Source organism: Passer domesticus, chromosome 9, assembly GCF_036417665.1.
Source record: "Passer domesticus isolate bPasDom1 chromosome 9, bPasDom1.hap1, whole genome shotgun sequence".
NCBI lineage: Eukaryota > Metazoa > Chordata > Aves > Passeriformes > Passeridae > Passer > Passer domesticus.
Window position 1 is genome coordinate 24,492,830 of NC_087482.1, and position 27,502 is coordinate 24,520,331.

The window sequence follows — 27,502 nt, forward strand, 5'->3', positions numbered from 1 at the left end:
CAGCTTCTGCCCAGCCTCTGCAGGAAGGCATTTGGCATCAGCTGGCAGACAGCCCCAAATGCACCACAGGCCATGCCCACCCTCAGATGCCCTGCAATTTCCTGGTGTCCAGGCAGATCAGATGTTGGGGCTGTTTGGGGAAGGAAGCAGCCTTGGGTTGTCCCAAAATCCTGGGTGTTTTCTGATCCTTATGCATTCCTTTCACAAGTGATGCCTCCTGAAATTGTCCCCTTCCCCATTCCCAGTCAGGAATGTTTTCATCTGATCCAGCTGTCTCTTCTCCATTCTCCAGAAATGAAAGGAGAGCCTGCGGAGAAAGAAGCATTTCCCGGAGGAAGCAGTGGTTGCATGCCAGCCTCAGCTCCAGGAAGGGAGGCCATGCCAGGCACAGGCACAGGAGGTAATTGCTGTGCCTCTGGGCCTGAGCCCTGCTGAGGCTTGAGCTGCCCTCTCTGCTGTTTGGCAGTGCGGGCACAGCCTGGACTAGAGCAGCACAGCCCAGGGGAATTATCCCGAGCAGGCGCAGGGCACTGAGCAGTCCTGCTGGGGTCCCTCCATGGGAGACATGTCCTGAAACCTGGCAGCGACTGCACGGGGTGCCCACGGTGGGGAAAGGACAGAGGGGGAGAGCAAGGCTCCAGTGTGTCCTGAGAGGGCCTGGCTGTTTGCCCTTGGGATCTGGGGGGTTTCCCCACAGAAGGAGGGCAGGAGGGACAGAGGGAGGGCAGGATGGATAGCTGTGGCACTGCCTGCTGCAGTTTTCCCCCATGCTTTAGGGAGGATTTCTTCTGTGTGTGAGGGGGAGAGTCCCAGGTCCCTGCACTGCTGCAGCCACCCCTCCCAGGGATGTTGCTGAGGGCAGGGAAAGAGTGTGGAGAGTGACCAGGAGCCAGCCCAGAGCTCCCCAGGCCCCTGGGCAGCTTTGGCCATGTCTATTCACATCTGGCTCCCATGGCCTTACCCGACTCTCTGGCAGTGCCCAGTTCCCTGTGGCAGAAAGAGATCCCAGCACACACTGGAAAATGTTCTCATCTGTGCTGCATTGTAGATGAGGGTGCTGGGAAGGCTTCTCCATCAGCTTGGATGAATAAAGTTTTGAAGCCCTTGGAGCCTCCTGCAGGTATGTTCTCAGCGTGCCACCAAGGAAGAATTGTACACAAGCGGGCAGGCACCAGGTGACAGAAGCTTCTGTGGCTGTTGTGTTACAGATGTGTCTACAGGGAAGACTTCTCCAGCTTCTCCAGCTGCTACCTTGGATGCTGCACTCAAGCCCAGCTCCCATCTCAGGGGTAAGTAGTGTGTCCCTGCTGACCCCACAGGCTGAACCCTGCTTTTCTGGGATCCATTCCTGGCAAATGGAAATATTTTTCTCTAAGGTACTCCAACAGGGAAAATCCAAGATACAACAGATAAGATATCCCTGGAACCATCCAAACAGATGAGGCAAGAGCTGAAGGAACCCCTGCAGACAAGAGAAGGTGGGTGCATCTCCCTCATGCTTCCCCTGGGAGTCAGCAGCCGGGGGCTTTGGCTGCACATCTGGACACGTCGTGCCCGGCACAGCAGGAAGGGATCCATGGCAGCCTCGCTGCCCCGCTGCTGCTTTCATGCCCTGCAGGGCTGTTTCACAGCCTGGCCTGGCTGCAGCTTCTGCCCAGCCTCTGCAGGAAGGCATTTGGCATCAGCTGGCAGACAGCCCCAAATGCACCACAGGCCATGCCCACCCTCAGATCCCCTGCAATTTCCTGGTGTCCAGGCAGATCAGATGTTGGGGCTGTTTGGGGAAGGAAGCAGCCTTGGGTTGTCCCAAAATCCTGGGTGTTTTCTGATCCTTATGCATTCCTTTCACAAGTGATGCCTCCTGAAATTGTCCCCTTCCCCATTCCCAGTCAGGAATGTTTTCATCTGATCCAGCTGTCTCTTCTCCATTCTCCAGAAATGAAAGGAGAGCCTGCGGAGAAAGAAGCATTTCCTGGAGGAAGCAGTGGTTGCATGCCAGCCTCAGCTCCAGGAAGGGAGGCCATGCCAGGCACAGGCACAGGAGGTAATTGCTGTGCCTCTGGGCCTGAGCCCTGCTGAGGCTTGAGCTCCCCTCTCTGCTGTTTGGCAGTGCGGGCACAGCCTGGACTAGAGCAGCACAGCCCAGGGGAATTATCCCGAGCAGGCTCAGGGCACTGAGCAGTCCTGCTGGGGTCCCTCCATGGGAGACATGTCCTGAAACCTGGCAGCGACTGCACGGGGTGCCCACGGTGGGGAAAGGACAGAGGGGGAGAGCAAGGCTCCAGTGTGTCCTGAGAGGGCCTGGCTGTTTGCCCTTGGGATCTGGGGGGTTTCCCCACAGAAGGAGGGCAGGAGGGACAGAGGGAGGGCAGGATGGATAGCTGTGGCACTGCCTGCTGCAGTTTTCCCCCATGCTTTAGGGAGGATTTCTTCTGTGTGTGAGGGGGAGAGTCCCAGGTCCCTGCACTGCTGCAGCCACCCCTCCCAGGGATGTTGCTGAGGGCAGGGAAAGAGTGTGGAGAGTGACCAGGAGCCAGCCCAGAGCTCCCCAGGCCCCTGGGCAGCTTTGGCCATGTCTATTCACATCTGGCTCCCATGGCCTTACCCGACGCCCTGGCAGTGCCCAGTTCCCTGTGGCAGAAAGAGATCCCAGCACACCCTGGAAAATGTTCTCATCTGTGCTGCATTGTAGATGAGGGTGCTGGGAAGGCTTCTCCATCAGCTTGGATGAATAAAGTTTTGAAGCCCTTGGAGCCTCCTGCAGGTATGTTGTCAGTGTGCCACCAAGGAAGAATTGTAGACAAGCGGGCAGGCACCAGGTGACAGAAGCTTCTGTGGCTGTTGTGTTACAGATGTGTCTACAGGGAAGACTTCTCCAGCTTCTCCAGCTGCTACCTTGGATGCTGCACTCAAGCCCAGCTCCCATCTCAGTGGTGAGTAGTGTGTCCCTGCTGACCCCACAGGCTGAACCCTGCTTTTCTGGGATCCATTCCTGGCAAATGGAAATATTTTTCTCTAAGGTACTCCAACAGGGAAAATCCAAGATACAACAGATAAGATATCCCTGGAAGCAACCAAACAGATGAGGCAAGAGATGAAGGATCCCCTGCAGACAAGAGAAGGTGGGTGCATTTCCCTCATGCTTCCCCTGGGAGTCAGCAGCCGGGGTCTTTGGCTGCACATCTGGACACGCCATGCCCGGCACAGTGGGAAGGGATCCATGGCAGCCTTGCTGCCCCGCTGCTGCTTTCACGCCCTGCAGGGCTGTTTGCCAGCCTGGCCTGGCTGCAGCTTCTGCCCAGCCTCTGCCGGAAGTTATTGGGCATCAGCTGACAGGCCATGCCCAAACTGTAACACACCCTGAGATCCCCCACTATATCCAGCCCTGCAGATTAGGAAAAGGGTGGCTGTTTGGAGGTGGAAGTGCTCTCATCATGCCACTGTAACCTGGCCATTTTCCTGCTCCATAAATTTCACAAATATTACCTCTGATGCCACCACCCAAGTGGGAAACAGCCCCATCTGATGCAGCTGTCTCCCTTCCTTTGTCAAGAGATGGACATAGTGCTTCAGTGGAAGGTGGTATTTCTTGAAGGAAGCACTCCATCTTCGGTGCCAGCCCCTGCTGCAGGAAGGAAGGCGAAGCCAGACACGGGCACAGGCACAGCAGGTAATTGCTGTGCTGGGCTCAGGCCGGGCCGGGGCTGTGTGGCAGCAGCTCTTCCCCCAGGGCCTGCCCTTGCCCGGCCCGGCAGCAGCCAAAGCTGGAGGCGCCTCGGATTCCAGGCCTCTGGAGCTGGTTCAGAGCCCCGGGGAAACGGGACTGGTGCAGCAACGTCCCTGGCGCTGCAGCTGCTGCGGAGCTGGCCCTGAGTTCCCAGAGGCCCAAGGCACAGGAGCAGCCCCGAGCGGGAGCCCTGCCGCCAGCCCAGGGCCAGAGCCAGCCCTGGCACACAATGGAAACAGTTCTCATCTTGGTTTGCTTCCAGACTGGGATGCTGGGAAGGATTCTCCATTAGCCTGGCGCTCTGAAGTTGTGAAGCCCTCTGAGCATTCTGCAGGTATGTTCTCACTGTCCCACCAAGGCGTAATGTGTGACTGAATGGTAAGAACCAGGTGACAGAAGCTTCTGTGGCTGTTGTGTTACAGGCGTGTCTGCAGGGACGACCTTACCAACTCCTACCTTGGATGCTGCACAAAAGGCCAGCTCCCATGGCAGGGGTGAGTAGTGTGTCCCTGCTGACCCCACAGGCTGAGCCCTGCTTTTGTGGGGTCCATTGCTGGGAAATGGAACTACTTTCTCTTAAGGTCCTCTGACAGGAAAGACCAAAGACATGGCAGGCAGGAAATTCCAGGACCCATTAGAAATCATGTGGCAAATGCTGAAGGAACGTCTGCAGAGAAGACAAGGTGGGTGCATTTCCCTCATGCTGCTCCTGGGACTCAGCAGCCGGGGGCATTGGCTGCACATCTGGACACGTCGTGCCCGGCACAGCAGGAAGGGATCCATGGCAGCCTCGCTGCCCCGCTGCTGCTTTCATGCCCTGCAGGGCTGTTTCACAGCCTGGCCTGGCTGCAGCTTCTGCCCAGCCTCTGCAGGAAGGCATTTGGCATCAGCTGGCAGACAGCCCCAATTGCACCACAGGCCATGCCCACCCTCAGATGCCCTGCAATTTCCTGGTGTCCAGGCAGATCAGATGTTGGGGCTGTTTGGGGAAGGAAGCAGCCTTGGGTTGTCCCAAAATCCTGGGTGTTTTCTGATCCTTATGCATTCCTTTCACAAGTGATGCCTCCTGAAATTGTCCCCTTCCCCATTCCCAGTCAGGAATGTTTTCATCTGATCCAGCTGTCTCTTCTCCATTCTCCAGAAATGAAAGGAGAGCCTGCGGAGAAAGAAGCATTTCCCGGAGGAAGCAGTGGTTGCATGCCAGCCTCAGCTCCAGGAAGGGAGGCCATGCCAGGCACAGGCACAGGAGGTAATTGCTGTGCCTCTGGGCCTGAGCCCTGCTGAGGCTTGAGCTGCCCTCTCTGCTGTTTGGCAGTGCGGGCACAGCCTGGACTAGAGCAGCACAGCCCAGGGGAATTATCCCGAGCAGGCGTAGGGCACTGAGCAGTCCTGCTGGGGTCCCTCCATGGGAGACATGTCCTGAAACCTGGCAGCGACTGCACGGGGTGCCCACGGTGGGGAAAGGACAGAGGGGGAGAGCAAGGCTCCAGTGTGTCCTGAGAGGGCCTGGCTGTTTGCCCTTGGGATCTGGGGGGTTTCCCCACAGAAGGAGGGCAGGAGGGACAGAGGGAGGGCAGGATGGATAGCTGTGGCACTGCCTGCTGCAGTTTTCCCCCATGCTTTAGGGAGGATTTCTTCTGTGTGTGAGGGGGAGAGTCCCAGGTCCCTGCACTGCTGCAGCCACCCCTCCCAGGGATGTTGCTGAGGGCAGGGAAAGAGTGTGGAGAGTGACCAGGAGCCAGCCCAGAGCTCCCCAGGCCCCTGGGCAGCTTTGGCCATGTCTATTCACATCTGGCTCCCATGGCCTTAGCCGACTCCCTGGCAGTGCCCAGTTCCCTGTGGCAGAAAGAGATCCCAGCACACACTGGAAAATGTTCTCATCTGTGCTGCATTGTAGATGAGGGTGCTGGGAAGGCTTCTCCATCAGCTTGGATGAATAAAGTTTTGAAGCCCTTGGAGCCTCCTGCAGGTATGTTCTCAGTGTGCCACCAAGGAAGAATTGTAGACAAGCGGGCAGGCACCAGGTGACAGAAGCTTCTGTGGCTGTTGTGTTACAGATGTGTCTACAGGGAAGACTTCTCCAGCTTCTCCAGCTGCTACCTTGGATGCTGCACTCAAGCCCAGCTCCCATCTCAGGGGTGAGTAGTGTGTCCCTGCTGACCCCACAGGCTGAACCCTGCTTTTCTGGGATCCATTCCTGGCAAATGGAAATATTTTTCTCTAAGGTACTCCAACAGGGAAAATCCAAGATACAACAGATAAGATATCACTGGAAGCAACCAAACAGATGAGGCAAGAGCTGAAGGATCCCCTGCAGACAAGAGAAGGTGGGTGCATTTCCCTCATGCTTCCCCTGGGAGTCAGCAGCCGGGGTCTTTGGCTGCACATCTGGACACGCCATGCCCGGCACAGTGGGAAGAGATCCATGGCAGCCTCGCTGCCCCGCTGCTGCTTTCACGCCCTGCAGGGCTGTTTGCCAGCCTGGCCTGGCTGCAGCTTCTGCCCAGCCTCTGCCGGAAGTTATTGGGCATCAGCTGACAGGCCATGCCCAAACTGTAAGACACCCTGAGATCCCCCACTATATCCAGCCCTGCAGATTAGGAAAAGGGTGGCTGTTTGGAGGTGGAAGTGCTCTCATCATGCCACTGTAACCTGGCCATTTTCCTGCTCCATAAATTTCACAAATATTACCTCTGATGCCACCACCCAAGTGGGAAACAGCTCCATCTGATGCAGCTGTCTCCCTTCCTTTGTCAAGAGATGGACATAGTGCTTCAGTGGAAGGTGGTATTTCTTGAAGGAAGCACTCCATCTTCGGTGCCAGCCCCTGCTGCAGGAAGGAAGGCGAAGCCAGACACGGGCACAGGCACAGCAGGTACTTGCTGTGCCGGGCTCAGGCCTGGCCGGGGCTGTGTGGCAGCAGCTCTTCCCCCAGGGCCTGCCCTTGCCCGGCCCGGCAGCAGCCAAAGCTGGAGGCGCCTCGGCTTCCAGGCCTCTGGAGCTGGTTCAGAGCCCCGGGGAAACGGGGCTGGTGCAGCAACGTCCCTGGCGCTGCAGCTGCTGCGGAGCTGGCCCTGAGTGCCCAGAGGCCCAAGGCACAGGAGCAGCCCCGAGCGGGAGCCCTGCCGCCAGCCCAGGGCCAGAGCCAGCCCTGGCACACAATGGAAACAGTTCTCATCTTGGTTTGCTTCCAGACTGGGATGCTGGGAAGGATTCTCCATTAGCCTGGCGCTCTGAAGTTGTGAAGCACTCTGAGCATTCTGCAGGTATGTTCTCACTGTCCCACCAAGGCGTAATGTTTGACTGACTGGTAAGAACCAGGTGACAGAAGCTTCTGTGGCTGTTGTGTTACAGGCGTGTCTGCAGGGACGACCTCACCAACTCCTACCTTGGATGCTGCACAAAAGGCCAGCTCCCATGGCAGGGGTGAGTAGTGTGTCCCTGCTGACCCCACAGGCTGAGCCCTGCTTTTGATGGGTCCATTCCTGGGAAATGGAACTACTTTCTCTTAAGGTCCTCTGACAGGAGAGACCAAAGACATGGCAGGCAGGAAATTCCAGGACCCATTAGAAATCATGTGGCAAATGCTGAAGGAACGTCTGCAGAGAAGACAAGGTGGGTGCATTTCCCTCATGCTGCTCCTGGGACTCAGCAGCCGGGGGCTTTGGCTGCACATCTGGACACGTTGTGCCCGGCACATCAGGAAGGGATCCATGGCAGCCTCGCTGCCCCGCTGCTGCTTTCACGCCCTGCAGGGCTGTTTCCCAGCCTGGCCTGACTGCAGCTTCTGCCCAGCCTCTGCAGGAAGGCATTTGGCATCAGCTGGCAGACAGCCCCAATTGCACCACAGGCCATGCCCACCCTCAGATGCCCTGCAATTTCCTGGTGTCCAGGCAGATCAGATGTTGGGGCTGTTTGGGGAAGGAAGCAGCCTTGGGTTGTCCCAAAATCCTGGGTGTTTTCTGATCCTTATGCATTCCTTTCACAAGTGATGCCTCCTGAAATTGTCCCCTTCCCCATTCCCAGTCAGGAATGTTTTCATCTGATCCAGCTGTCTCTTCTCCATTCTCCAGAAATGAAAGGAGAGCCTGCGGAGAAAGAAGCATTTCCCGGAGGAAGCAGTGGTTGCATGCCAGCCTCAGCTCCAGGAAGGGAGGCCATGCCAGGCACAGGCACAGGAGGTAATTGCTGTGCCTCTGGGCCTGAGCCCTGCTGAGGCTTGAGCTGCCCTCTCTGCTGTTTGGCAGTGCGGGCACAGCCTGGACTAGAGCAGCACAGCCCAGGGGAATTATCCCGAGCAGGCGCAGGGCACTGAGCAGTCCTGCTGGGGTCCCTCCATGGGAGACATGTCCTGAAACCTGGCAGCGACTGCACGGGGTGCCCACGGTGGGGAAAGGACAGAGGGGGAGAGCAAGGCTCCAGTGTGTCCTGAGAGGGCCTGGCTGTTTGCCCTTGGGATCTGGGGGGTTTCCCCACAGAAGGAGGGCAGGAGGGACAGAGGGAGGGCAGGATGGATAGCTGTGGCACTGCCTGCTGCAGTTTTCCCCCATGCTTTAGGGAGGATTTCTTCTGTGTGTGAGGGGGAGAGTCCCAGGTCCCTGCACTGCTGCAGCCACCCCTCCCAGGGATGTTGCTGAGGGCAGGGAAAGAGTGTGGAGAGTGACCAGGAGCCAGCCCAGAGCTCCCCAGGCCCCTGGGCAGCTTTGGCCATGTCTATTCACATCTGGCTCCCATGGCCTTACCCGACTCTCTGGCAGTGCCCAGTTCCCTGTGGCAGAAAGAGATCCCAGCACACACTGGAAAATGTTCTCATCTGTGCTGCATTGTAGATGAGGGTGCTGGGAAGGCTTCTCCATCAGCTTGGATGAATAAAGTTTTGAAGCCCTTGGAGCCTCCTGCAGGTATGTTCTCAGCGTGCCACCAAGGAAGAATTGTACACAAGCGGGCAGGCACCAGGTGACAGAAGCTTCTGTGGCTGTTGTGTTACAGATGTGTCTACAGGGAAGACTTCTCCAGCTTCTCCAGCTGCTACCTTGGATGCTGCACTCAAGCCCAGCTCCCATCTCAGGGGTGAGTAGTGTGTCCCTGCTGACCCCACAGGCTGAACCCTGCTTTTCTGGGATCCATTCCTGGCAAATGGAAATATTTTTCTCTAAGGTACTCCAACAGGGAAAATCCAAGATACAACAGATAAGATATCACTGGAAGCAACCAAACAGATGAGGCAAGAGCTGAAGGATCCCCTGCAGACAAGAGAAGGTGGGTGCATTTCCCTCATGCTTCCCCTGGGAGTCAGCAGCCGGGGTCTTTGGCTGCACATCTGGACACGCCATGCCCGGCACAGTGGGAAGAGATCCATGGCAGCCTCGCTGCCCCGCTGCTGCTTTCACGCCCTGCAGGGCTGTTTGCCAGCCTGGCCTGGCTGCAGCTTCTGCCCAGCCTCTGCCGGAAGTTATTGGGCATCAGCTGACAGGCCATGCCCAAACTGTAAGACACCCTGAGATCCCCCACTATATCCAGCCCTGCAGATTAGGAAAAGGGTGGCTGTTTGGAGGTGGAAGTGCTCTCATCATGCCACTGTAACCTGGCCATTTTCCTGCTCCATAAATTTCACAAATATTACCTCTGATGCCACCACCCAAGTGGGAAACAGCTCCATCTGATGCAGCTGTCTCCCTTCCTTTGTCAAGAGATGGACATAGTGCTTCAGTGGAAGGTGGTATTTCTTGAAGGAAGCACTCCATCTTCGGTGCCAGCCCCTGCTGCAGGAAGGAAGGCAAAGCCAGACACGGGCACAGGCACAGCAGGTACTTGCTGTGCCGGGCTCAGGCCTGGCCGGGGCTGTGTGGCAGCAGCTCTTCCCCCAGGGCCTGCCCTTGCCCGGCCCGGCAGCAGCCAAAGCTGGAGGCGCCTCGGCTTCCAGGCCTCTGGAGCTGGTTCAGAGCCCCGGGGAAACGGGGCTGGTGCAGCAACGTCCCTGGCGCTGCAGCTGCTGCGGAGCTGGCCCTGAGTGCCCAGAGGCCCAAGGCACAGGAGCAGCCCCGAGCGGGAGCCCTGCCGCCAGCCCAGGGCCAGAGCCAGCCCTGGCACACAATGGAAACAGTTCTCATCTTGGTTTGCTTCCAGACTGGGATGCTGGGAAGGATTCTCCATTAGCCTGGCGCTCTGAAGTTGTGAAGCACTCTGAGCATTCTGCAGGTATGTTCTCACTGTCCCACCAAGGCGTAATGTTTGACTGACTGGTAAGAACCAGGTGACAGAAGCTTCTGTGGCTGTTGTGTTACAGGCGTGTCTGCAGGGACGACCTCACCAACTCCTACCTTGGATGCTGCACAAAAGGCCAGCTCCCATGGCAGGGGTGAGTAGTGTGTCCCTGCTGACCCCACAGGCTGAGCCCTGCTTTTGATGGGTCCATTCCTGGGAAATGGAACTACTTTCTCTTAAGGTCCTCTGACAGGAGAGACCAAAGACATGGCAGGCAGGAAATTCCAGGACCCATTAGAAATCATGTGGCAAATGCTGAAGGAACGTCTGCAGAGAAGACAAGGTGGGTGCATTTCCCTCATGCTGCTCCTGGGACTCAGCAGCCGGGGGCTTTGGCTGCACATCTGGACACGTTGTGCCCGGCACATCAGGAAGGGATCCATGGCAGCCTCGCTGCCCCGCTGCTGCTTTCACGCCCTGCAGGGCTGTTTCCCAGCCTGGCCTGACTGCAGCTTCTGCCCAGCCTCTGCAGGAAGGCATTTGGCATCAGCTGGCAGACAGCCCCAATTGCACCACAGGCCATGCCCACCCTCAGATGCCCTGCAATTTCCTGGTGTCCAGGCAGATCAGATGTTGGGGCTGTTTGGGGAAGGAAGCAGCCTTGGGTTGTCCCAAAATCCTGGGTGTTTTCTGATCCTTATGCATTCCTTTCACAAGTGATGCCTCCTGAAATTGTCCCCTTCCCCATTCCCAGTCAGGAATGTTTTCATCTGATCCAGCTGTCTCTTCTCCATTCTCCAGAAATGAAAGGAGAGCCTGCGGAGAAAGAAGCATTTCCCGGAGGAAGCAGTGGTTGCATGCCAGCCTCAGCTCCAGGAAGGGAGGCCATGCCAGGCACAGGCACAGGAGGTAATTGCTGTGCCTCTGGGCCTGAGCCCTGCTGAGGCTTGAGCTGCCCTCTCTGCTGTTTGGCAGTGCGGGCACAGCCTGGACTAGAGCAGCACAGCCCAGGGGAATTATCCCGAGCAGGCGCAGGGCACTGAGCAGTCCTGCTGGGGTCCCTCCATGGGAGACATGTCCTGAAACCTGGCAGCGACTGCACGGGGTGCCCACGGTGGGGAAAGGACAGAGGGGGAGAGCAAGGCTCCAGTGTGTCCTGAGAGGGCCTGGCTGTTTGCCCTTGGGATCTGGGGGGTTTCCCCACAGAAGGAGGGCAGGAGGGACAGAGGGAGGGCAGGATGGATAGCTGTGGCACTGCCTGCTGCAGTTTTCCCCCATGCTTTAGGGAGGATTTCTTCTGTGTGTGAGGGGGAGAGTCCCAGGTCCCTGCACTGCTGCAGCCACCCCTCCCAGGGATGTTGCTGAGGGCAGGGAAAGAGTGTGGAGAGTGACCAGGAGCCAGCCCAGAGCTCCCCAGGCCCCTGGGCAGCTTTGGCCATGTCTATTCACATCTGGCTCCCATGGCCTTAGCCGACTCCCTGGCAGTGCCCAGTTCCCTGTGGCAGAAAGAGATCCCAGCACACACTGGAAAATGTTCTCATCTGTGCTGCATTGTAGATGAGGGTGCTGGGAAGGCTTCTCCATCAGCTTGGATGAATAAAGTTTTGAAGCCCTTGGAGCCTCCTGCAGGTATGTTCTCAGTGTGCCACCAAGGAAGAATTGTAGACAAGCGGGCAGGCACCAGGTGACAGAAGCTTCTGTGGCTGTTGTGTTACAGATGTGTCTACAGGGAAGACTTCTCCAGCTTCTCCAGCTGCTACCTTGGATGCTGCACTCAAGCCCAGCTCCCATCTCAGGGGTGAGTAGTGTGTCCCTGCTGACCCCACAGGCTGAACCCTGCTTTTCTGGGATCCATTCCTGGCAAATGGAAATATTTTTCTCTAAGGTACTCCAACAGGGAAAATCCAAGATACAACAGATAAGATATCACTGGAAGCAACCAAACAGATGAGGCAAGAGCTGAAGGATCCCCTGCAGACAAGAGAAGGTGGGTGCATTTCCCTCATGCTTCCCCTGGGAGTCAGCAGCCGGGGTCTTTGGCTGCACATCTGGACACGCCATGCCCGGCACAGTGGGAAGAGATCCATGGCAGCCTCGCTGCCCCGCTGCTGCTTTCACGCCCTGCAGGGCTGTTTGCCAGCCTGGCCTGGCTGCAGCTTCTGCCCAGCCTCTGCCGGAAGTTATTGGGCATCAGCTGACAGGCCATGCCCAAACTGTAAGACACCCTGAGATCCCCCACTATATCCAGCCCTGCAGATTAGGAAAAGGGTGGCTGTTTGGAGGTGGAAGTGCTCTCATCATGCCACTGTAACCTGGCCATTTTCCTGCTCCATAAATTTCACAAATATTACCTCTGATGCCACCACCCAAGTGGGAAACAGCTCCATCTGATGCAGCTGTCTCCCTTCCTTTGTCAAGAGATGGACATAGTGCTTCAGTGGAAGGTGGTATTTCTTGAAGGAAGCACTCCATCTTCGGTGCCAGCCCCTGCTGCAGGAAGGAAGGCAAAGCCAGACACGGGCACAGGCACAGCAGGTACTTGCTGTGCCGGGCTCAGGCCTGGCCGGGGCTGTGTGGCAGCAGCTCTTCCCCCAGGGCCTGCCCTTGCCCGGCCCGGCAGCAGCCAAAGCTGGAGGCGCCTCGGCTTCCAGGCCTCTGGAGCTGGTTCAGAGCCCCGGGGAAACGGGGCTGGTGCAGCAACGTCCCTGGCGCTGCAGCTGCTGCGGAGCTGGCCCTGAGTGCCCAGAGGCCCAAGGCACAGGAGCAGCCCCGAGCGGGAGCCCTGCCGCCAGCCCAGGGCCAGAGCCAGCCCTGGCACACAATGGAAACAGTTCTCATCTTGGTTTGCTTCCAGACTGGGATGCTGGGAAGGATTCTCCATTAGCCTGGCGCTCTGAAGTTGTGAAGCACTCTGAGCATTCTGCAGGTATGTTCTCACTGTCCCACCAAGGCGTAATGTTTGACTGACTGGTAAGAACCAGGTGACAGAAGCTTCTGTGGCTGTTGTGTTACAGGCGTGTCTGCAGGGACGACCTCACCAACTCCTACCTTGGATGCTGCACAAAAGGCCAGCTCCCATGGCAGGGGTGAGTAGTGTGTCCCTGCTGACCCCACAGGCTGAGCCCTGCTTTTGATGGGTCCATTCCTGGGAAATGGAACTACTTTCTCTTAAGGTCCTCTGACAGGAGAGACCAAAGACATGGCAGGCAGGAAATTCCAGGACCCATTAGAAATCATGTGGCAAATGCTGAAGGAACGTCTGCAGAGAAGACAAGGTGGGTGCATTTCCCTCATGCTGCTCCTGGGACTCAGCAGCCGGGGGCTTTGGCTGCACATCTGGACACGTTGTGCCCGGCACATCAGGAAGGGATCCATGGCAGCCTCGCTGCCCCGCTGCTGCTTTCACGCCCTGCAGGGCTGTTTCCCAGCCTGGCCTGACTGCAGCTTCTGCCCAGCCTCTGCAGGAAGGCATTTGGCATCAGCTGGCAGACAGCCCCAATTGCACCACAGGCCATGCCCACCCTCAGATGCCCTGCAATTTCCTGGTGTCCAGGCAGATCAGATGTTGGGGCTGTTTGGGGAAGGAAGCAGCCTTGGGTTGTCCCAAAATCCTGGGTGTTTTCTGATCCTTATGCATTCCTTTCACAAGTGATGCCTCCTGAAATTGTCCCCTTCCCCATTCCCAGTCAGGAATGTTTTCATCTGATCCAGCTGTCTCTTCTCCATTCTCCAGAAATGAAAGGAGAGCCTGCGGAGAAAGAAGCATTTCCCGGAGGAAGCAGTGGTTGCATGCCAGCCTCAGCTCCAGGAAGGGAGGCCATGCCAGGCACAGGCACAGGAGGTAATTGCTGTGCCTCTGGGCCTGAGCCCTGCTGAGGCTTGAGCTGCCCTCTCTGCTGTTTGGCAGTGCGGGCACAGCCTGGACTAGAGCAGCACAGCCCAGGGGAATTATCCCGAGCAGGCGCAGGGCACTGAGCAGTCCTGCTGGGGTCCCTCCATGGGAGACATGTCCTGAAACCTGGCAGCGACTGCACGGGGTGCCCACGGTGGGGAAAGGACAGAGGGGGAGAGCAAGGCTCCAGTGTGTCCTGAGAGGGCCTGGCTGTTTGCCCTTGGGATCTGGGGGGTTTCCCCACAGAAGGAGGGCAGGAGGGACAGAGGGAGGGCAGGATGGATAGCTGTGGCACTGCCTGCTGCAGTTTTCCCCCATGCTTTAGGGAGGATTTCTTCTGTGTGTGAGGGGGAGAGTCCCAGGTCCCTGCACTGCTGCAGCCACCCCTCCCAGGGATGTTGCTGAGGGCAGGGAAAGAGTGTGGAGAGTGACCAGGAGCCAGCCCAGAGCTCCCCAGGCCCCTGGGCAGCTTTGGCCATGTCTATTCACATCTGGCTCCCATGGCCTTACCCGACTCTCTGGCAGTGCCCAGTTCCCTGTGGCAGAAAGAGATCCCAGCACACACTGGAAAATGTTCTCATCTGTGCTGCATTGTAGATGAGGGTGCTGGGAAGGCTTCTCCATCAGCTTGGATGAATAAAGTTTTGAAGCCCTTGGAGCCTCCTGCAGGTATGTTCTCAGCGTGCCACCAAGGAAGAATTGTACACAAGCGGGCAGGCACCAGGTGACAGAAGCTTCTGTGGCTGTTGTGTTACAGATGTGTCTACAGGGAAGACTTCTCCAGCTTCTCCAGCTGCTACCTTGGATGCTGCACTCAAGCCCAGCTCCCATCTCAGGGGTGAGTAGTGTGTCCCTGCTGACCCCACAGGCTGAACCCTGCTTTTCTGGGATCCATTCCTGGCAAATGGAAATATTTTTCTCTAAGGTACTCCAACAGGGAAAATCCAAGATACAACAGATAAGATATCACTGGAAGCAACCAAACAGATGAGGCAAGAGCTGAAGGATCCCCTGCAGACAAGAGAAGGTGGGTGCATTTCCCTCATGCTTCCCCTGGGAGTCAGCAGCCGGGGTCTTTGGCTGCACATCTGGACACGCCATGCCCGGCACAGTGGGAAGAGATCCATGGCAGCCTCGCTGCCCCGCTGCTGCTTTCACGCCCTGCAGGGCTGTTTGCCAGCCTGGCCTGGCTGCAGCTTCTGCCCAGCCTCTGCCGGAAGTTATTGGGCATCAGCTGACAGGCCATGCCCAAACTGTAAGACACCCTGAGATCCCCCACTATATCCAGCCCTGCAGATTAGGAAAAGGGTGGCTGTTTGGAGGTGGAAGTGCTCTCATCATGCCACTGTAACCTGGCCATTTTCCTGCTCCATAAATTTCACAAATATTACCTCTGATGCCACCACCCAAGTGGGAAACAGCTCCATCTGATGCAGCTGTCTCCCTTCCTTTGTCAAGAGATGGACATAGTGCTTCAGTGGAAGGTGGTATTTCTTGAAGGAAGCACTCCATCTTCGGTGCCAGCCCCTGCTGCAGGAAGGAAGGCAAAGCCAGACACGGGCACAGGCACAGCAGGTACTTGCTGTGCCGGGCTCAGGCCTGGCCGGGGCTGTGTGGCAGCAGCTCTTCCCCCAGGGCCTGCCCTTGCCCGGCCCGGCAGCAGCCAAAGCTGGAGGCGCCTCGGCTTCCAGGCCTCTGGAGCTGGTTCAGAGCCCCGGGGAAACGGGGCTGGTGCAGCAACGTCCCTGGCGCTGCAGCTGCTGCGGAGCTGGCCCTGAGTGCCCAGAGGCCCAAGGCACAGGAGCAGCCCCGAGCGGGAGCCCTGCCGCCAGCCCAGGGCCAGAGCCAGCCCTGGCACACAATGGAAACAGTTCTCATCTTGGTTTGCTTCCAGACTGGGATGCTGGGAAGGATTCTCCATTAGCCTGGCGCTCTGAAGTTGTGAAGCACTCTGAGCATTCTGCAGGTATGTTCTCACTGTCCCACCAAGGCGTAATGTTTGACTGACTGGTAAGAACCAGGTGACAGAAGCTTCTGTGGCTGTTGTGTTACAGGCGTGTCTGCAGGGACGACCTCACCAACTCCTACCTTGGATGCTGCACAAAAGGCCAGCTCCCATGGCAGGGGTGAGTAGTGTGTCCCTGCTGACCCCACAGGCTGAGCCCTGCTTTTGATGGGTCCATTCCTGGGAAATGGAACTACTTTCTCTTAAGGTCCTCTGACAGGAGAGACCAAAGACATGGCAGGCAGGAAATTCCAGGACCCATTAGAAATCATGTGGCAAATGCTGAAGGAACGTCTGCAGAGAAGACAAGGTGGGTGCATTTCCCTCATGCTGCTCCTGGGACTCAGCAGCCGGGGGCTTTGGCTGCACATCTGGACACGTTGTGCCCGGCACATCAGGAAGGGATCCATGGCAGCCTCGCTGCCCCGCTGCTGCTTTCACGCCCTGCAGGGCTGTTTCCCAGCCTGGCCTGACTGCAGCTTCTGCCCAGCCTCTGCAGGAAGGCATTTGGCATCAGCTGGCAGACAGCCCCAATTGCACCACAGGCCATGCCCACCCTCAGATGCCCTGCAATTTCCTGGTGTCCAGGCAGATCAGATGTTGGGGCTGTTTGGGGAAGGAAGCAGCCTTGGGTTGTCCCAAAATCCTGGGTGTTTTCTGATCCTTATGCATTCCTTTCACAAGTGATGCCTCCTGAAATTGTCCCCTTCCCCATTCCCAGTCAGGAATGTTTTCATCTGATCCAGCTGTCTCTTCTCCATTCTCCAGAAATGAAAGGAGAGCCTGCGGAGAAAGAAGCATTTCCCGGAGGAAGCAGTGGTTGCATGCCAGCCTCAGCTCCAGGAAGGGAGGCCATGCCAGGCACAGGCACAGGAGGTAATTGCTGTGCCTCTGGGCCTGAGCCCTGCTGAGGCTTGAGCTGCCCTCTCTGCTGTTTGGCAGTGCGGGCACAGCCTGGACTAGAGCAGCACAGCCCAGGGGAATTATCCCGAGCAGGCGCAGGGCACTGAGCAGTCCTGCTGGGGTCCCTCCATGGGAGACATGTCCTGAAACCTGGCAGCGACTGCACGGGGTGCCCACGGTGGGGAAAGGACAGAGGGGGAGAGCAAGGCTCCAGTGTGTCCTGAGAGGGCCTGGCTGTTTGCCCTTGGGATCTGGGGGGTTTCCCCACAGAAGGAGGGCAGGAGGGACAGAGGGAGGGCAGGATGGATAGCTGTGGCACTGCCTGCTGCAGTTTTCCCCCATGCTTTAGGGAGGATTTCTTCTGTGTGTGAGGGGGAGAGTCCCAGGTCCCTGCACTGCTGCAGCCACCCCTCCCAGGGATGTTGCTGAGGGCAGGGAAAGAGTGTGGAGAGTGACCAGGAGCCAGCCCAGAGCTCCCCAGGCCCCTGGGCAGCTTTGGCCATGTCTATTCACATCTGGCTCCCATGGCCTTACCCGACTCTCTGGCAGTGCCCAGTTCCCTGTGGCAGAAAGAGATCCCAGCACACACTGGAAAATGTTCTCATCTGTGCTGCATTGTAGATGAGGGTGCTGGGAAGGCTTCTCCATCAGCTTGGATGAATAAAGTTTTGAAGCCCTTGGAGCCTCCTGCAGGTATGTTCTCAGCGTGCCACCAAGGAAGAATTGTACACAAGCGGGCAGGCACCAGGTGACAGAAGCTTCTGTGGCTGTTGTGTTACAGATGTGTCTACAGGGAAGACTTCTCCAGCTTCTCCAGCTGCTACCTTGGATGCTGCACTCAAGCCCAGCTCCCATCTCAGGGGTGAGTAGTGTGTCCCTGCTGACCCCACAGGCTGAACCCTGCTTTTCTGGGATCCATTCCTGGCAAATGGAAATATTTTTCTCTAAGGTACTCCAACAGGGAAAATCCAAGATACAACAGATAAGATATCACTGGAAGCAACCAAACAGATGAGGCAAGAGCTGAAGGAACCCCTGCAGACAAGAGAAGGTGGGTGCATCTCCCTCATGCTTCCCCTGGGAGTCAGCAGCCGGGGGCTTTGGCTGCACATCTGGACACGTCGTGCCCGGCACAGCAGGAAGGGATCCATGGCAGCCTCGCTGCCCCGCTGCTGCTTTCATGCCCTGCAGGGCTGTTTGCCAGCCTGGCCTGGCTGCAGCTTCTGCCCAGCCTCTGCCGGAAGTTATTGGGCATCAGCTGACAGGCCATGCCCAAACTGTAAGACACCCTGAGATCCCCCACTATATCCAGCCCTGCAGATTAGGAAAAGGGTGGCTGTTTGGAGGTGGAAGTGCTCTCATCATGCCACTGTAACCTGGCCATTTTCCTGCTCCATAAATTTCACAAATATTACCTCTGATGCCACCACCCAAGTGGGAAACAGCTCCATCTGATGCAGCTGTCTCCTTTCCTTTGTCAAGAGATGGACATAGTGCTTCAGTGGAAGGTGGTATTTCTTGAAGGAAGCACTCCATCTTCGGTGCCAGCCCCTGCTGCAGGAAGGAAGGCAAAGCCAGACACGGGCACAGGCACAACAGGTACTTGCTGTGCCGGGCTCAGGCCTGGCCGGGGCTGTGTGGCAGCAGCTCTTCCCCCAGGGCCTGCCCTTGCCCGGCCCGGCAGCAGCCAAAGCTGGAGGCGCCTCGGCTTCCAGGCCTCTGGAGCTGGTTCAGAGCCCCGGGGAAACGGGGCTGGTGCAGCAACGTCCCTGGCGCTGCAGCTGCTGCGGAGCTGGCCCTGAGTGCCCAGAGGCCCAAGGCACAGGAGCAGCCCCGAGCGGGAGCCCTGCCGCCAGCCCAGGGCCAGAGCCAGCCCTGGCACACAATGGAAACAGTTCTCATCTTGGTTTGCTTCCAGACTGGGATGCTGGGAAGGATTCTCCATTAGCCTGGCGCTCTGAAGTTGTGAAGCACTCTGAGCATTCTGCAGGTATGTTCTCACTGTCCCACCAAGGCGTAATGTTTGACTGACTGGTAAGAACCAGGTGACAGAAGCTTCTGTGGCTGTTGTGTTACAGGCGTGTCTGCAGGGACGACCTCACCAACTCCTACCTTGGATGCTGCACAAAAGGCCAGCTCCCATGGCAGGGGTGAGTAGTGTGTCCCTGCTGACCCCACAGGCTGAGCCCTGCTTTTGATGGGTCCATTCCTGGGAAATGGAACTACTTTCTCTTAAGGTCCTCTGACAGGAGAGACCAAAGACATGGCAGGCAGGAAATTCCAGGACCCATTAGAAATCATGTGGCAAATGCTGAAGGAACGTCTGCAGAGAAGACAAGGTGGGTGCATTTCCCTCATGCTGCTCCTGGGACTCAGCAGCCGGGGGCATTGGCTGCACATCTGGACACGTCGTGCCCGGCACAGCAGGAAGGGATCCATGGCAGCCTCGCTGCCCCGCTGCTGCTTTCACGCCCTGCAGGGCTGTTTCCCAGCCTGGCCTGACTGCAGCTTCTGCCCAGCCACTGCAGGAAGGCATTTGGCATCAGCTGGCAGACAGCCCCAAATGCACCACAGGCCATGCCCACCCTCAGATGCCCTGCAATTTCCTGGTGTCCAGGCAGATCAGATGTTGGGGCTGTTTGGGGAAGGAAGCAGCCTTGGGTTGTCCCAAAATCCTGGGTGTTTTCTGATCCTTATGCATTCCTTTCACAAGTGATGCCTCCTGAAATTGTCCCCTTCCCCATTCCCAGTCAGGAATGTTTTCATCTGATCCAGCTGTCTCTTCTCCATTCTCCAGAAATGAAAGGAGAGCCTGCGGAGAAAGAAGCATTTCCCGGAGGAAGCAGTGGTTGCATGCCAGCCTCAGCTCCAGGAAGGGAGGCCATGCCAGGCACAGGCACAGGAGGTAATTGCTGTGCCTCTGGGCCTGAGCCCTGCTGAGGCTTGAGCTGCCCTCTCTGCTGTTTGGCAGTGCGGGCACAGCCTGGACTAGAGCAGCACAGCCCAGGGGAATTATCCCGAGCAGGCGCAGGGCACTGAGCAGTCCTGCTGGGGTCCCTCCATGGGAGACATGTCCTGAAACCTGGCAGCGACTGCACGGGGTGCCCACGGTGGGGAAAGGACAGAGGGGGAGAGCAAGGCTCCAGTGTGTCCTGAGAGGGCCTGGCTGTTTGCCCTTGGGATCTGGGGGGTTTCCCCACAGAAGGAGGGCAGGAGGGACAGAGGGAGGGCAGGATGGATAGCTGTGGCACTGCCTGCTGCAGTTTTCCCCCATGCTTTAGGGAGGATTTCTTCTGTGTGTGAGGGGGAGAGTCCCAGGTCCCTGCACTGCTGCAGCCACCCCTCCCAGGGATGTTGCTGAGGGCAGGGAAAGAGTGTGGAGAGTGACCAGGAGGCAGCCCAGAGCTCCCCAGGCCCCTGGGCAGCTTTGGCCATGTCTATTCACATCTGGCTCCCATGGCCTTACCCGACTCTCTGGCAGTGCCCAGTTCCCTGTGGCAGAAAGAGATCCCAGCACACACTGGAAAATGTTCTCATCTGTGCTGCATTGTAGATGAGGGTGCTGGGAAGGCTTCTCCATCAGCTTGGATGAATAAAGTTTTGAAGCCCTTGGAGCCTCCTGCAGGTATGTTCTCAGCGTGCCACCAAGGAAGAATTGTACACAAGCGGGCAGGCACCAGGTGACAGAAGCTTCTGTGGCTGTTGTGTTACAGATGTGTCTACAGGGAAGACTTCTCCAGCTTCTCCAGCTGCTACCTTGGATGCTGCACTCAAGCCCAGCTCCCATCTCAGGGGTAAGTAGTGTGTCCCTGCTGACCCCACAGGCTGAACCCTGCTTTTCTGGGATCCATTCCTGGCAAATGGAAATATTTTTCTCTAAGGTACTCCAACAGGGAAAATCCAAGATACAACAGATAAGATATCCCTGGAACCATCCAAACAGATGAGGCAACAGCTGAAGGAACCCCTGCAGACAAGAGAAGGTGGGTGCATCTCCCTCATGCTTCCCCTGGGAGTCAGCAGCCGGGGGCTTTGGCTGCACATCTGGACACGTCGTGCCCGGCACAGCAGGAAGGGATCCATGGCAGCCTCGCTGCCCCGCTGCTGCTTTCATGCCCTGCAGGGCTGTTTGCCAGCCTGGCCTGGCTGCAGCTTCTGCCCAGCCTCTGCCGGAAGTTATTGGGCATCAGCTGACAGGCCATGCCCAAACTGTAAGACACCCTGAGATCCCCCACTATATCCAGCCCTGCAGATTAGGAAAAGGGTGGCTGTTTGGAGGTGGAAGTGCTCTCATCATGCCACTGTAACCTGGCCATTTTCCTGCTCCATAAATTTCACAAATATTACCTCTGATGCCACCACCCAAGTGGGAAACAGCTCCATCTGATGCAGCTGTCTCCTTTCCTTTGTCAAGAGATGGACATAGTGCTTCAGTGGAAGGTGGTATTTCTTGAAGGAAGCACTCCATCTTCGGTGCCAGCCCCTGCTGCAGGAAGGAAGGCAAAGCCAGACACGGGCACAGGCACAGCAGGTACTTGCTGTGCCGGGCTCAGGCCTGGCCGGGGCTGTGTGGCAGCAGCTCTTCCCCCAGGGCCTGCCCTTGCCCGGCCCGGCAGCAGCCAAAGCTGGAGGCGCCTCGGCTTCCAGGCCTCTGGAGCTGGTTCAGAGCCCCGGGGAAACGGGGCTGGTGCAGCAACGTCCCTGGCGCTGCAGCTGCTGCGGAGCTGGCCCTGAGTGCCCAGAGGCCCAAGGCACAGGAGCAGCCCCGAGCGGGAGCCCTGCCGCCAGCCCAGGGCCAGAGCCAGCCCTGGCACACAATGGAAACAGTTCTCATCTTGGTTTGCTTCCAGACTGGGATGCTGGGAAGGATTCTCCATTAGCCTGGCGCTCTGAAGTTGTGAAGCACTCTGAGCATTCTGCAGGTATGTTCTCACTGTCCCACCAAGGCGTAATGTTTGACTGACTGGTAAGAACCAGGTGACAGAAGCTTCTGTGGCTGTTGTGTTACAGGCGTGTCTGCAGGGACGACCTCACCAACTCCTACCTTGGATGCTGCACAAAAGGCCAGCTCCCATGGCAGGGGTGAGTAGTGTGTCCCTGCTGACCCCACAGGCTGAGCCCTGCTTTTGATGGGTCCATTCCTGGGAAATGGAACCACTTTCTCTTAAGGTCCTCTGACAGGAGAGACCAAAGACATGGCAGGCAGGAAATTCCAGGACCCATTAGAAATCATGTGGCAAATGCTGAAGGAACGTCTGCAGAGAAGACAAGGTGGGTGCATTTCCCTCATGCTGCTCCTGGGACTCAGCAGCCGGGGGCATTGGCTGCACATCTGGACACGTCGTGCCCGGCACAGCAGGAAGGGATCCATGGCAGCCTCGCTGCCCCGCTGCTGCTTTCACGCCCTGCAGGGCTGTTTCCCAGCCTGGCCTGACTGCAGCTTCTGCCCAGCCTCTGCAGGAAGGCATTTGGCATCAGCTGGCAGACAGCCCCAATTGCACCACAGGCCATGCCCACCCTCAGATGCCCTGCAATTTCCTGGTGTCCAGGCAGATCAGATGTTGGGGCTGTTTGGGGAAGGAAGCAGCCTTGGGTTGTCCCAAAATCCTGGGTGTTTTCTGATCCTTATGCATTCCTTTCACAAGTGATGCCTCCTGAAATTGTCCCCTTCCCCATTCCCAGTCAGGAATGTTTTCATCTGATCCAGCTGTCTCTTCTCCATTCTCCAGAAATGAAAGGAGAGCCTGCGGAGAAAGAAGCATTTCCCGGAGGAAGCAGTGGTTGCATGCCAGCCTCAGCTCCAGGAAGGGAGGCCATGCCAGGCACAGGCACAGGAGGTAATTGCTGTGCCTCTGGGCCTGAGCCCTGCTGAGGCTTGAGCTGCCCTCTCTGCTGTTTGGCAGTGCGGGCACAGCCTGGACTAGAGCAGCACAGCCCAGGGGAATTATCCCGAGTAGGCGCAGGGCACTGAGCAGTCCTGCTGGGGTCCCTCCATGGGAGACATGTCCTGAAACCTGGCAGCGACTGCACGGGGTGCCCACGGTGGGGAAAGGACAGAGGGGGAGAGCAAGGCTCCAGTGTGTCCTGAGAGGGCCTGGCTGTTTGCCCTTGGGATCTGGGGGGTTTCCCCACAGAAGGAGGGCAGGAGGGACAGAGGGAGGGCAGGATGGATAGCTGTGGCACTGCCTGCTGCAGTTTTCCCCCATGCTTTAGGGAGGATTTCTTCTGTGTGTGAGGGGGAGAGTCCCAGGTCCCTGCACTGCTGCAGCCACCCCTCCCAGGGATGTTGCTGAGGGCAGGGAAAGAGTGTGGAGAGTGACCAGGAGCCAGCCCAGAGCTCCCCAGGCCCCTGGGCAGCTTTGGCCATGTCTATTCACATCTGGCTCCCATGGCCTTACCCGACTCTCTGGCAGTGCCCAGTTCCCTGTGGCAGAAAGAGATCCCAGCACACACTGGAAAATGTTCTCATCTGTGCTGCATTGTAGATGAGGGTGCTGGGAAGGCTTCTCCATCAGCTTGGATGAATAAAGTTTTGAAGCCCTTGGAGCCTCCTGCAGGTATGTTCTCAGCGTGCCACCAAGGAAGAATTGTACACAAGCGGGCAGGCACCAGGTGACAGAAGCTTCTGTGGCTGTTGTGTTACAGATGTGTCTACAGGGAAGACTTCTCCAGCTTCTCCAGCTGCTACCTTGGATGCTGCACTCAAGCCCAGCTCCCATCTCAGGGGTGAGTAGTGTGTCCCTGCTGACCCCACAGGCTGAACCCTGCTTTTCTGGGATCCATTCCTGGCAAATGGAAATATTTTTCTCTAAGGTACTCCAACAGGGAAAATCCAAGATACAACAGATAAGATATCACTGGAAGCAACCAAACAGATGAGGCAAGAGCTGAAGGAACCCCTGCAGACAAGAGAAGGTGGGTGCATCTCCCTCATGCTTCCCCTGGGAGTCAGCAGCCGGGGGCTTTGGCTGCACATCTGGACACGTCGTGCCCGGCACAGCAGGAAGGGATCCATGGCAGCCTCGCTGCCCCGCTGCTGCTTTCATGCCCTGCAGGGCTGTTTGCCAGCCTGGCCTGGCTGCAGCTTCTGCCCAGCCTCTGCCGGAAGTTATTGGGCATCAGCTGACAGGCCATGCCCAAACTGTAAGACACCCTGAGATCCCCCACTATATCCAGCCCTGCAGATTAGGAAAAGGGTGGCTGTTTGGAGGTGGAAGTGCTCTCATCATGCCACTGTAACCTGGCCATTTTCCTGCTCCATAAATTTCACAAATATTACCTCTGATGCCACCACCCAAGTGGGAAACAGCTCCATCTGATGCAGCTGTCTCCTTTCCTTTGTCAAGAGATGGACATAGTGCTTCAGTGGAAGGTGGTATTTCTTGAAGGAAGCACTCCATCTTCGGTGCCAGCCCCTGCTGCAGGAAGGAAGGCAAAGCCAGACACGGGCACAGGCACAGCAGGTACTTGCTGTGCCGGGCTCAGGCCTGGCCGGGGCTGTGTGGCAGCAGCTCTTCCCCCAGGGCCTGCCCTTGCCCGGCCCGGCAGCAGCCAAAGCTGGAGGCGCCTCGGCTTCCAGGCCTCTGGAGCTGGTTCAGAGCCCCGGGGAAACGGGGCTGGTGCAGCAACGTCCCTGGCGCTGCAGCTGCTGCGGAGCTGGCCCTGAGTGCCCAGAGGCCCAAGGCACAGGAGCAGCCCCGAGCGGGAGCCCTGCCGCCAGCCCAGGGCCAGAGCCAGCCCTGGCACACAATGGAAACAGTTCTCATCTTGGTTTGCTTCCAGACTGGGATGCTGGGAAGGATTCTCCATTAGCCTGGCGCTCTGAAGTTGTGAAGCACTCTGAGCATTCTGCAGGTATGTTCTCACTGTCCCACCAAGGCGTAATGTTTGACTGACTGGTAAGAACCAGGTGACAGAAGCTTCTGTGGCTGTTGTGTTACAGGCGTGTCTGCAGGGACGACCTCACCAACTCCTACCTTGGATGCTGCACAAAAGGCCAGCTCCCATGGCAGGGGTGAGTAGTGTGTCCCTGCTGACCCCACAGGCTGAGCCCTGCTTTTGATGGGTCCATTCCTGGGAAATGGAACCACTTTCTCTTAAGGTCCTCTGACAGGAGAGACCAAAGACATGGCAGGCAGGAAATTCCAGGACCCATTAGAAATCATGTGGCAAATGCTGAAGGAACGTCTGCAGAGAAGACAAGGTGGGTGCATTTCCCTCATGCTGCTCCTGGGACTCAGCAGCCGGGGTCATTGGCTGCACATCTGGACACGTCGTGCCCGGCACAGCAGGAAGGGATCCATGGCAGCCTCGCTGCCCCGCTGCTGCTTTCACGCCCTGCAGGGCTGATTCCCAGCCTGGCCTGGCTGCAGCTTCTGCCCAGCCTCTGCAGGAAGGCATTTGGCATCAGCTGGCAGACAGCCCCAAATGCACCACAGTCCATGCCCACCCTCAGATCCCCTGCAAATTCCTTCTGTCCAGGCAGATCAGATGTTGGGGCTGTTTGGGGATGGAAGCAGCCCTGGGTTGTCCCAAAATCCTGGTTGTTTTCTGATCCTCATCCATTCCTTTCACAAGTGATGCCTCACCTTCTCCATTCCCAATCAGGAATGTTTCCATCTGATCCAGCTATCTCTTTTCCCTTCTCCAGAAATGAAAGGAGAGCCTGCGCAGAAGGAAGTATTTCCCGGAGGAAGCAGTGGTTCCGTGCCAGCCTCTGCTGAAGGAAGGGAGGCCATGCCAGGCACAGGCACAGGAGGTAATTGCTGTGCCTCTGGGCCTGAGCCCTGCTGAGGCTTGAGCTGCCCTCTCTGCTGCTTGGCAGTGCGGGCACAGCCTGGATTGGACCGGCACAGCCCAGGGGAATTATCCCGAGCAGGCTCAGGGCACTCGGGTCCTGAAGGAGTGTAGGGGGATGCCCCCAATGAGAGAGGGACAAACTAGCCTTTGTCCCCCAAAAAAAGGAAGTAGGCCCAGAAGTTTCTCCCAGCGATCAGGTGAAAAGCCACCTTATAGGACCCCAGAGACTTCACTAAAACCTTGGGGTCACCTAATTGGATGAGAGCCAAAAGATCCCGCCTGGGCCATCAGGTAGAAAAAGAGAAGACAAAAGAATGACGAGGCTTTTGTGAAGGTGTTTTACCAGGAGCAGACCTCTGTACCTGGATCGGATTTTCTGTTTATTGTTTTTCCTTTTATTAAACAGTTTTGTTTACAACACTGCAGCAGAAGCCATCCTGCTCATTATTTGCCTCCAAAGGTAATAGCCAGGCTATTCTTTGGGTATTAAGTTCTCTTTTAAAGGCTCATAAAACCCTGGCCCGACAAAACAAAACTTAATACGTGGCGCCTGGACAGAATTTCTCATATTGAGGAAGATGGTCTAGGAATTTTTGATTACCTCAATCAAAATAGGACAATTTTCCTTGGTATTTGCGTTTTTGGGGAAGCAGGCCTGCACCTGAGTTTTTGTCGCATTAAAAAAGAAAACTCAGAAGAAGAGATTTGAGGTTTAGAGGAGATCTCAAATCGAAGCCTCATACCGGTGAAGAAGAGGCTATAATTCAGACGGGACGGGAGCAAACGGCACACACCCTCAGAGGATACTGTGAATCGGCTAAGCTGAAACTGTTGCACCCAGGACCCGGGAAAAAGTCTATACCAAGAAGGACGACCAGAAGACTCGGTGAGTTTCACCATGGGGAATCGGTTGTCAGTAGCTGAGCAGGAATTTTTTTCGTATTTTAATTATAAGTTGGAAATCCAAGATATTCAGTTTGACAAAAAACAGCTTAAAAAGCTTGTAAAATGGGTCTTAAAGGAGTTCCCAAACTCAGACATGTCTCAGAAACTCGATCCAGACTTCTGGGATTCAGTTGGACTGAAATTATATAACACAGAAAAGAACAAGAAGTCCAACTTAAAGCTGCGTCCAATATTCAGGACGGTGTTGAAATTTGTAATAATGGAAAATGAAAAGCAAGCAAAGACCAGGGAGAGGGCAGAATGCAGGCAGGACAGAGAAGACAGGAGAAAGCGAAGTTCTGAGGGGACTCAAAAACCTTCCTTTATCCCAGCCGAGAAACCCCGGTGGAGAGGCCGGGAGGCAGCCAGGCCAGCTGCCCCCCCGCCTGCCTCACCGCCCCCATCCCGAGACAGGGGGGAGCAGACCAGCCCTGGCCAGGCTTGTCTGCAAAACCCGTCTTCCAAAAACCCTACCAGAGCAAAGTCCTCTATATCTCCTCTCAAAACCTTGCTTTGGCGTTCAAAATCGGTGAATTTTGACAGTAAAACTGAAAAAAGCCGAGCCGATAGAATCCAGTCTGAGAACAATAGAGCACGTGGCAATCGCCATTATAGCCCCGAGCCCAGCTCTGCCCTTCGTGGGCGTGGCTCCTCGGACTCCCAGGAGTCCCTGGGTGGCTGCTCCCTGAGCTCCTGCCCATCGGAACAGGGACGCGCCCCTTTTGTAGGCGGTGCCCGGTCGGTGTCCCTGCCCCTGCTCCCCGCCCACAGCCCGGGACAGCACACCCCCTCTCTGCCAAGCGTGGGAACCGGAAGTGATGCGCCGGAACTGACCCTGTCCAAAATGGCGGCGCCCATGTCCGATAACTTGCCGGAACAAAAAATAAATTATTCCTATGCTCCACAATGTAATTTCAAACAATCTAAGGAAGAGTTTAACACACAGGGAGTCACAGATACCTGGCAGAGGATAAGAAAGGATGCAGTTCAGGAAGGAGAGTGGGAAATTGCATCGAAATTGAAGGTT

At 56.9% G+C, this 27,502-nt stretch overlaps 1 protein-coding gene and 1 long non-coding RNA gene across 2 annotated transcripts in view; both read left to right on the plus strand.

Moving 5' to 3' along the window:
- Positions 1-27,502, plus strand: part of LOC135308337 (uncharacterized) — a 47,143-nt gene that overhangs the window by 9,220 nt on the left and 10,421 nt on the right. Inside the window, exons 16-31 of the mRNA XM_064433277.1 lie at positions 3,990-4,061; positions 7,082-7,153; positions 7,241-7,342; positions 7,801-7,908; positions 8,557-8,628; positions 8,717-8,797; positions 8,885-8,986; positions 9,418-9,534; positions 9,854-9,925; positions 15,878-15,949; positions 16,037-16,138; positions 16,597-16,704; positions 17,353-17,424; positions 17,513-17,593; positions 17,681-17,782; positions 18,214-18,330. Coding sequence (XP_064289347.1) covers positions 3,990-4,061; positions 7,082-7,153; positions 7,241-7,342; positions 7,801-7,908; positions 8,557-8,628; positions 8,717-8,797; positions 8,885-8,986; positions 9,418-9,534; positions 9,854-9,925; positions 15,878-15,949; positions 16,037-16,138; positions 16,597-16,704; positions 17,353-17,424; positions 17,513-17,593; positions 17,681-17,782; positions 18,214-18,330 — 1,452 coding nt within the window. The remainder of the gene's footprint in view (positions 1-3,989; positions 4,062-7,081; positions 7,154-7,240; positions 7,343-7,800; positions 7,909-8,556; positions 8,629-8,716; positions 8,798-8,884; positions 8,987-9,417; positions 9,535-9,853; positions 9,926-15,877; positions 15,950-16,036; positions 16,139-16,596; positions 16,705-17,352; positions 17,425-17,512; positions 17,594-17,680; positions 17,783-18,213; positions 18,331-27,502) is intronic.
- LOC135307724 (uncharacterized) lies at positions 24,668-27,095 on the plus strand. The gene is made up of 3 exons (XR_010368393.1): positions 24,668-24,745; positions 24,833-24,934; positions 25,382-27,095. It is a non-coding gene; the product is annotated as an uncharacterized LOC135307724 (long non-coding RNA).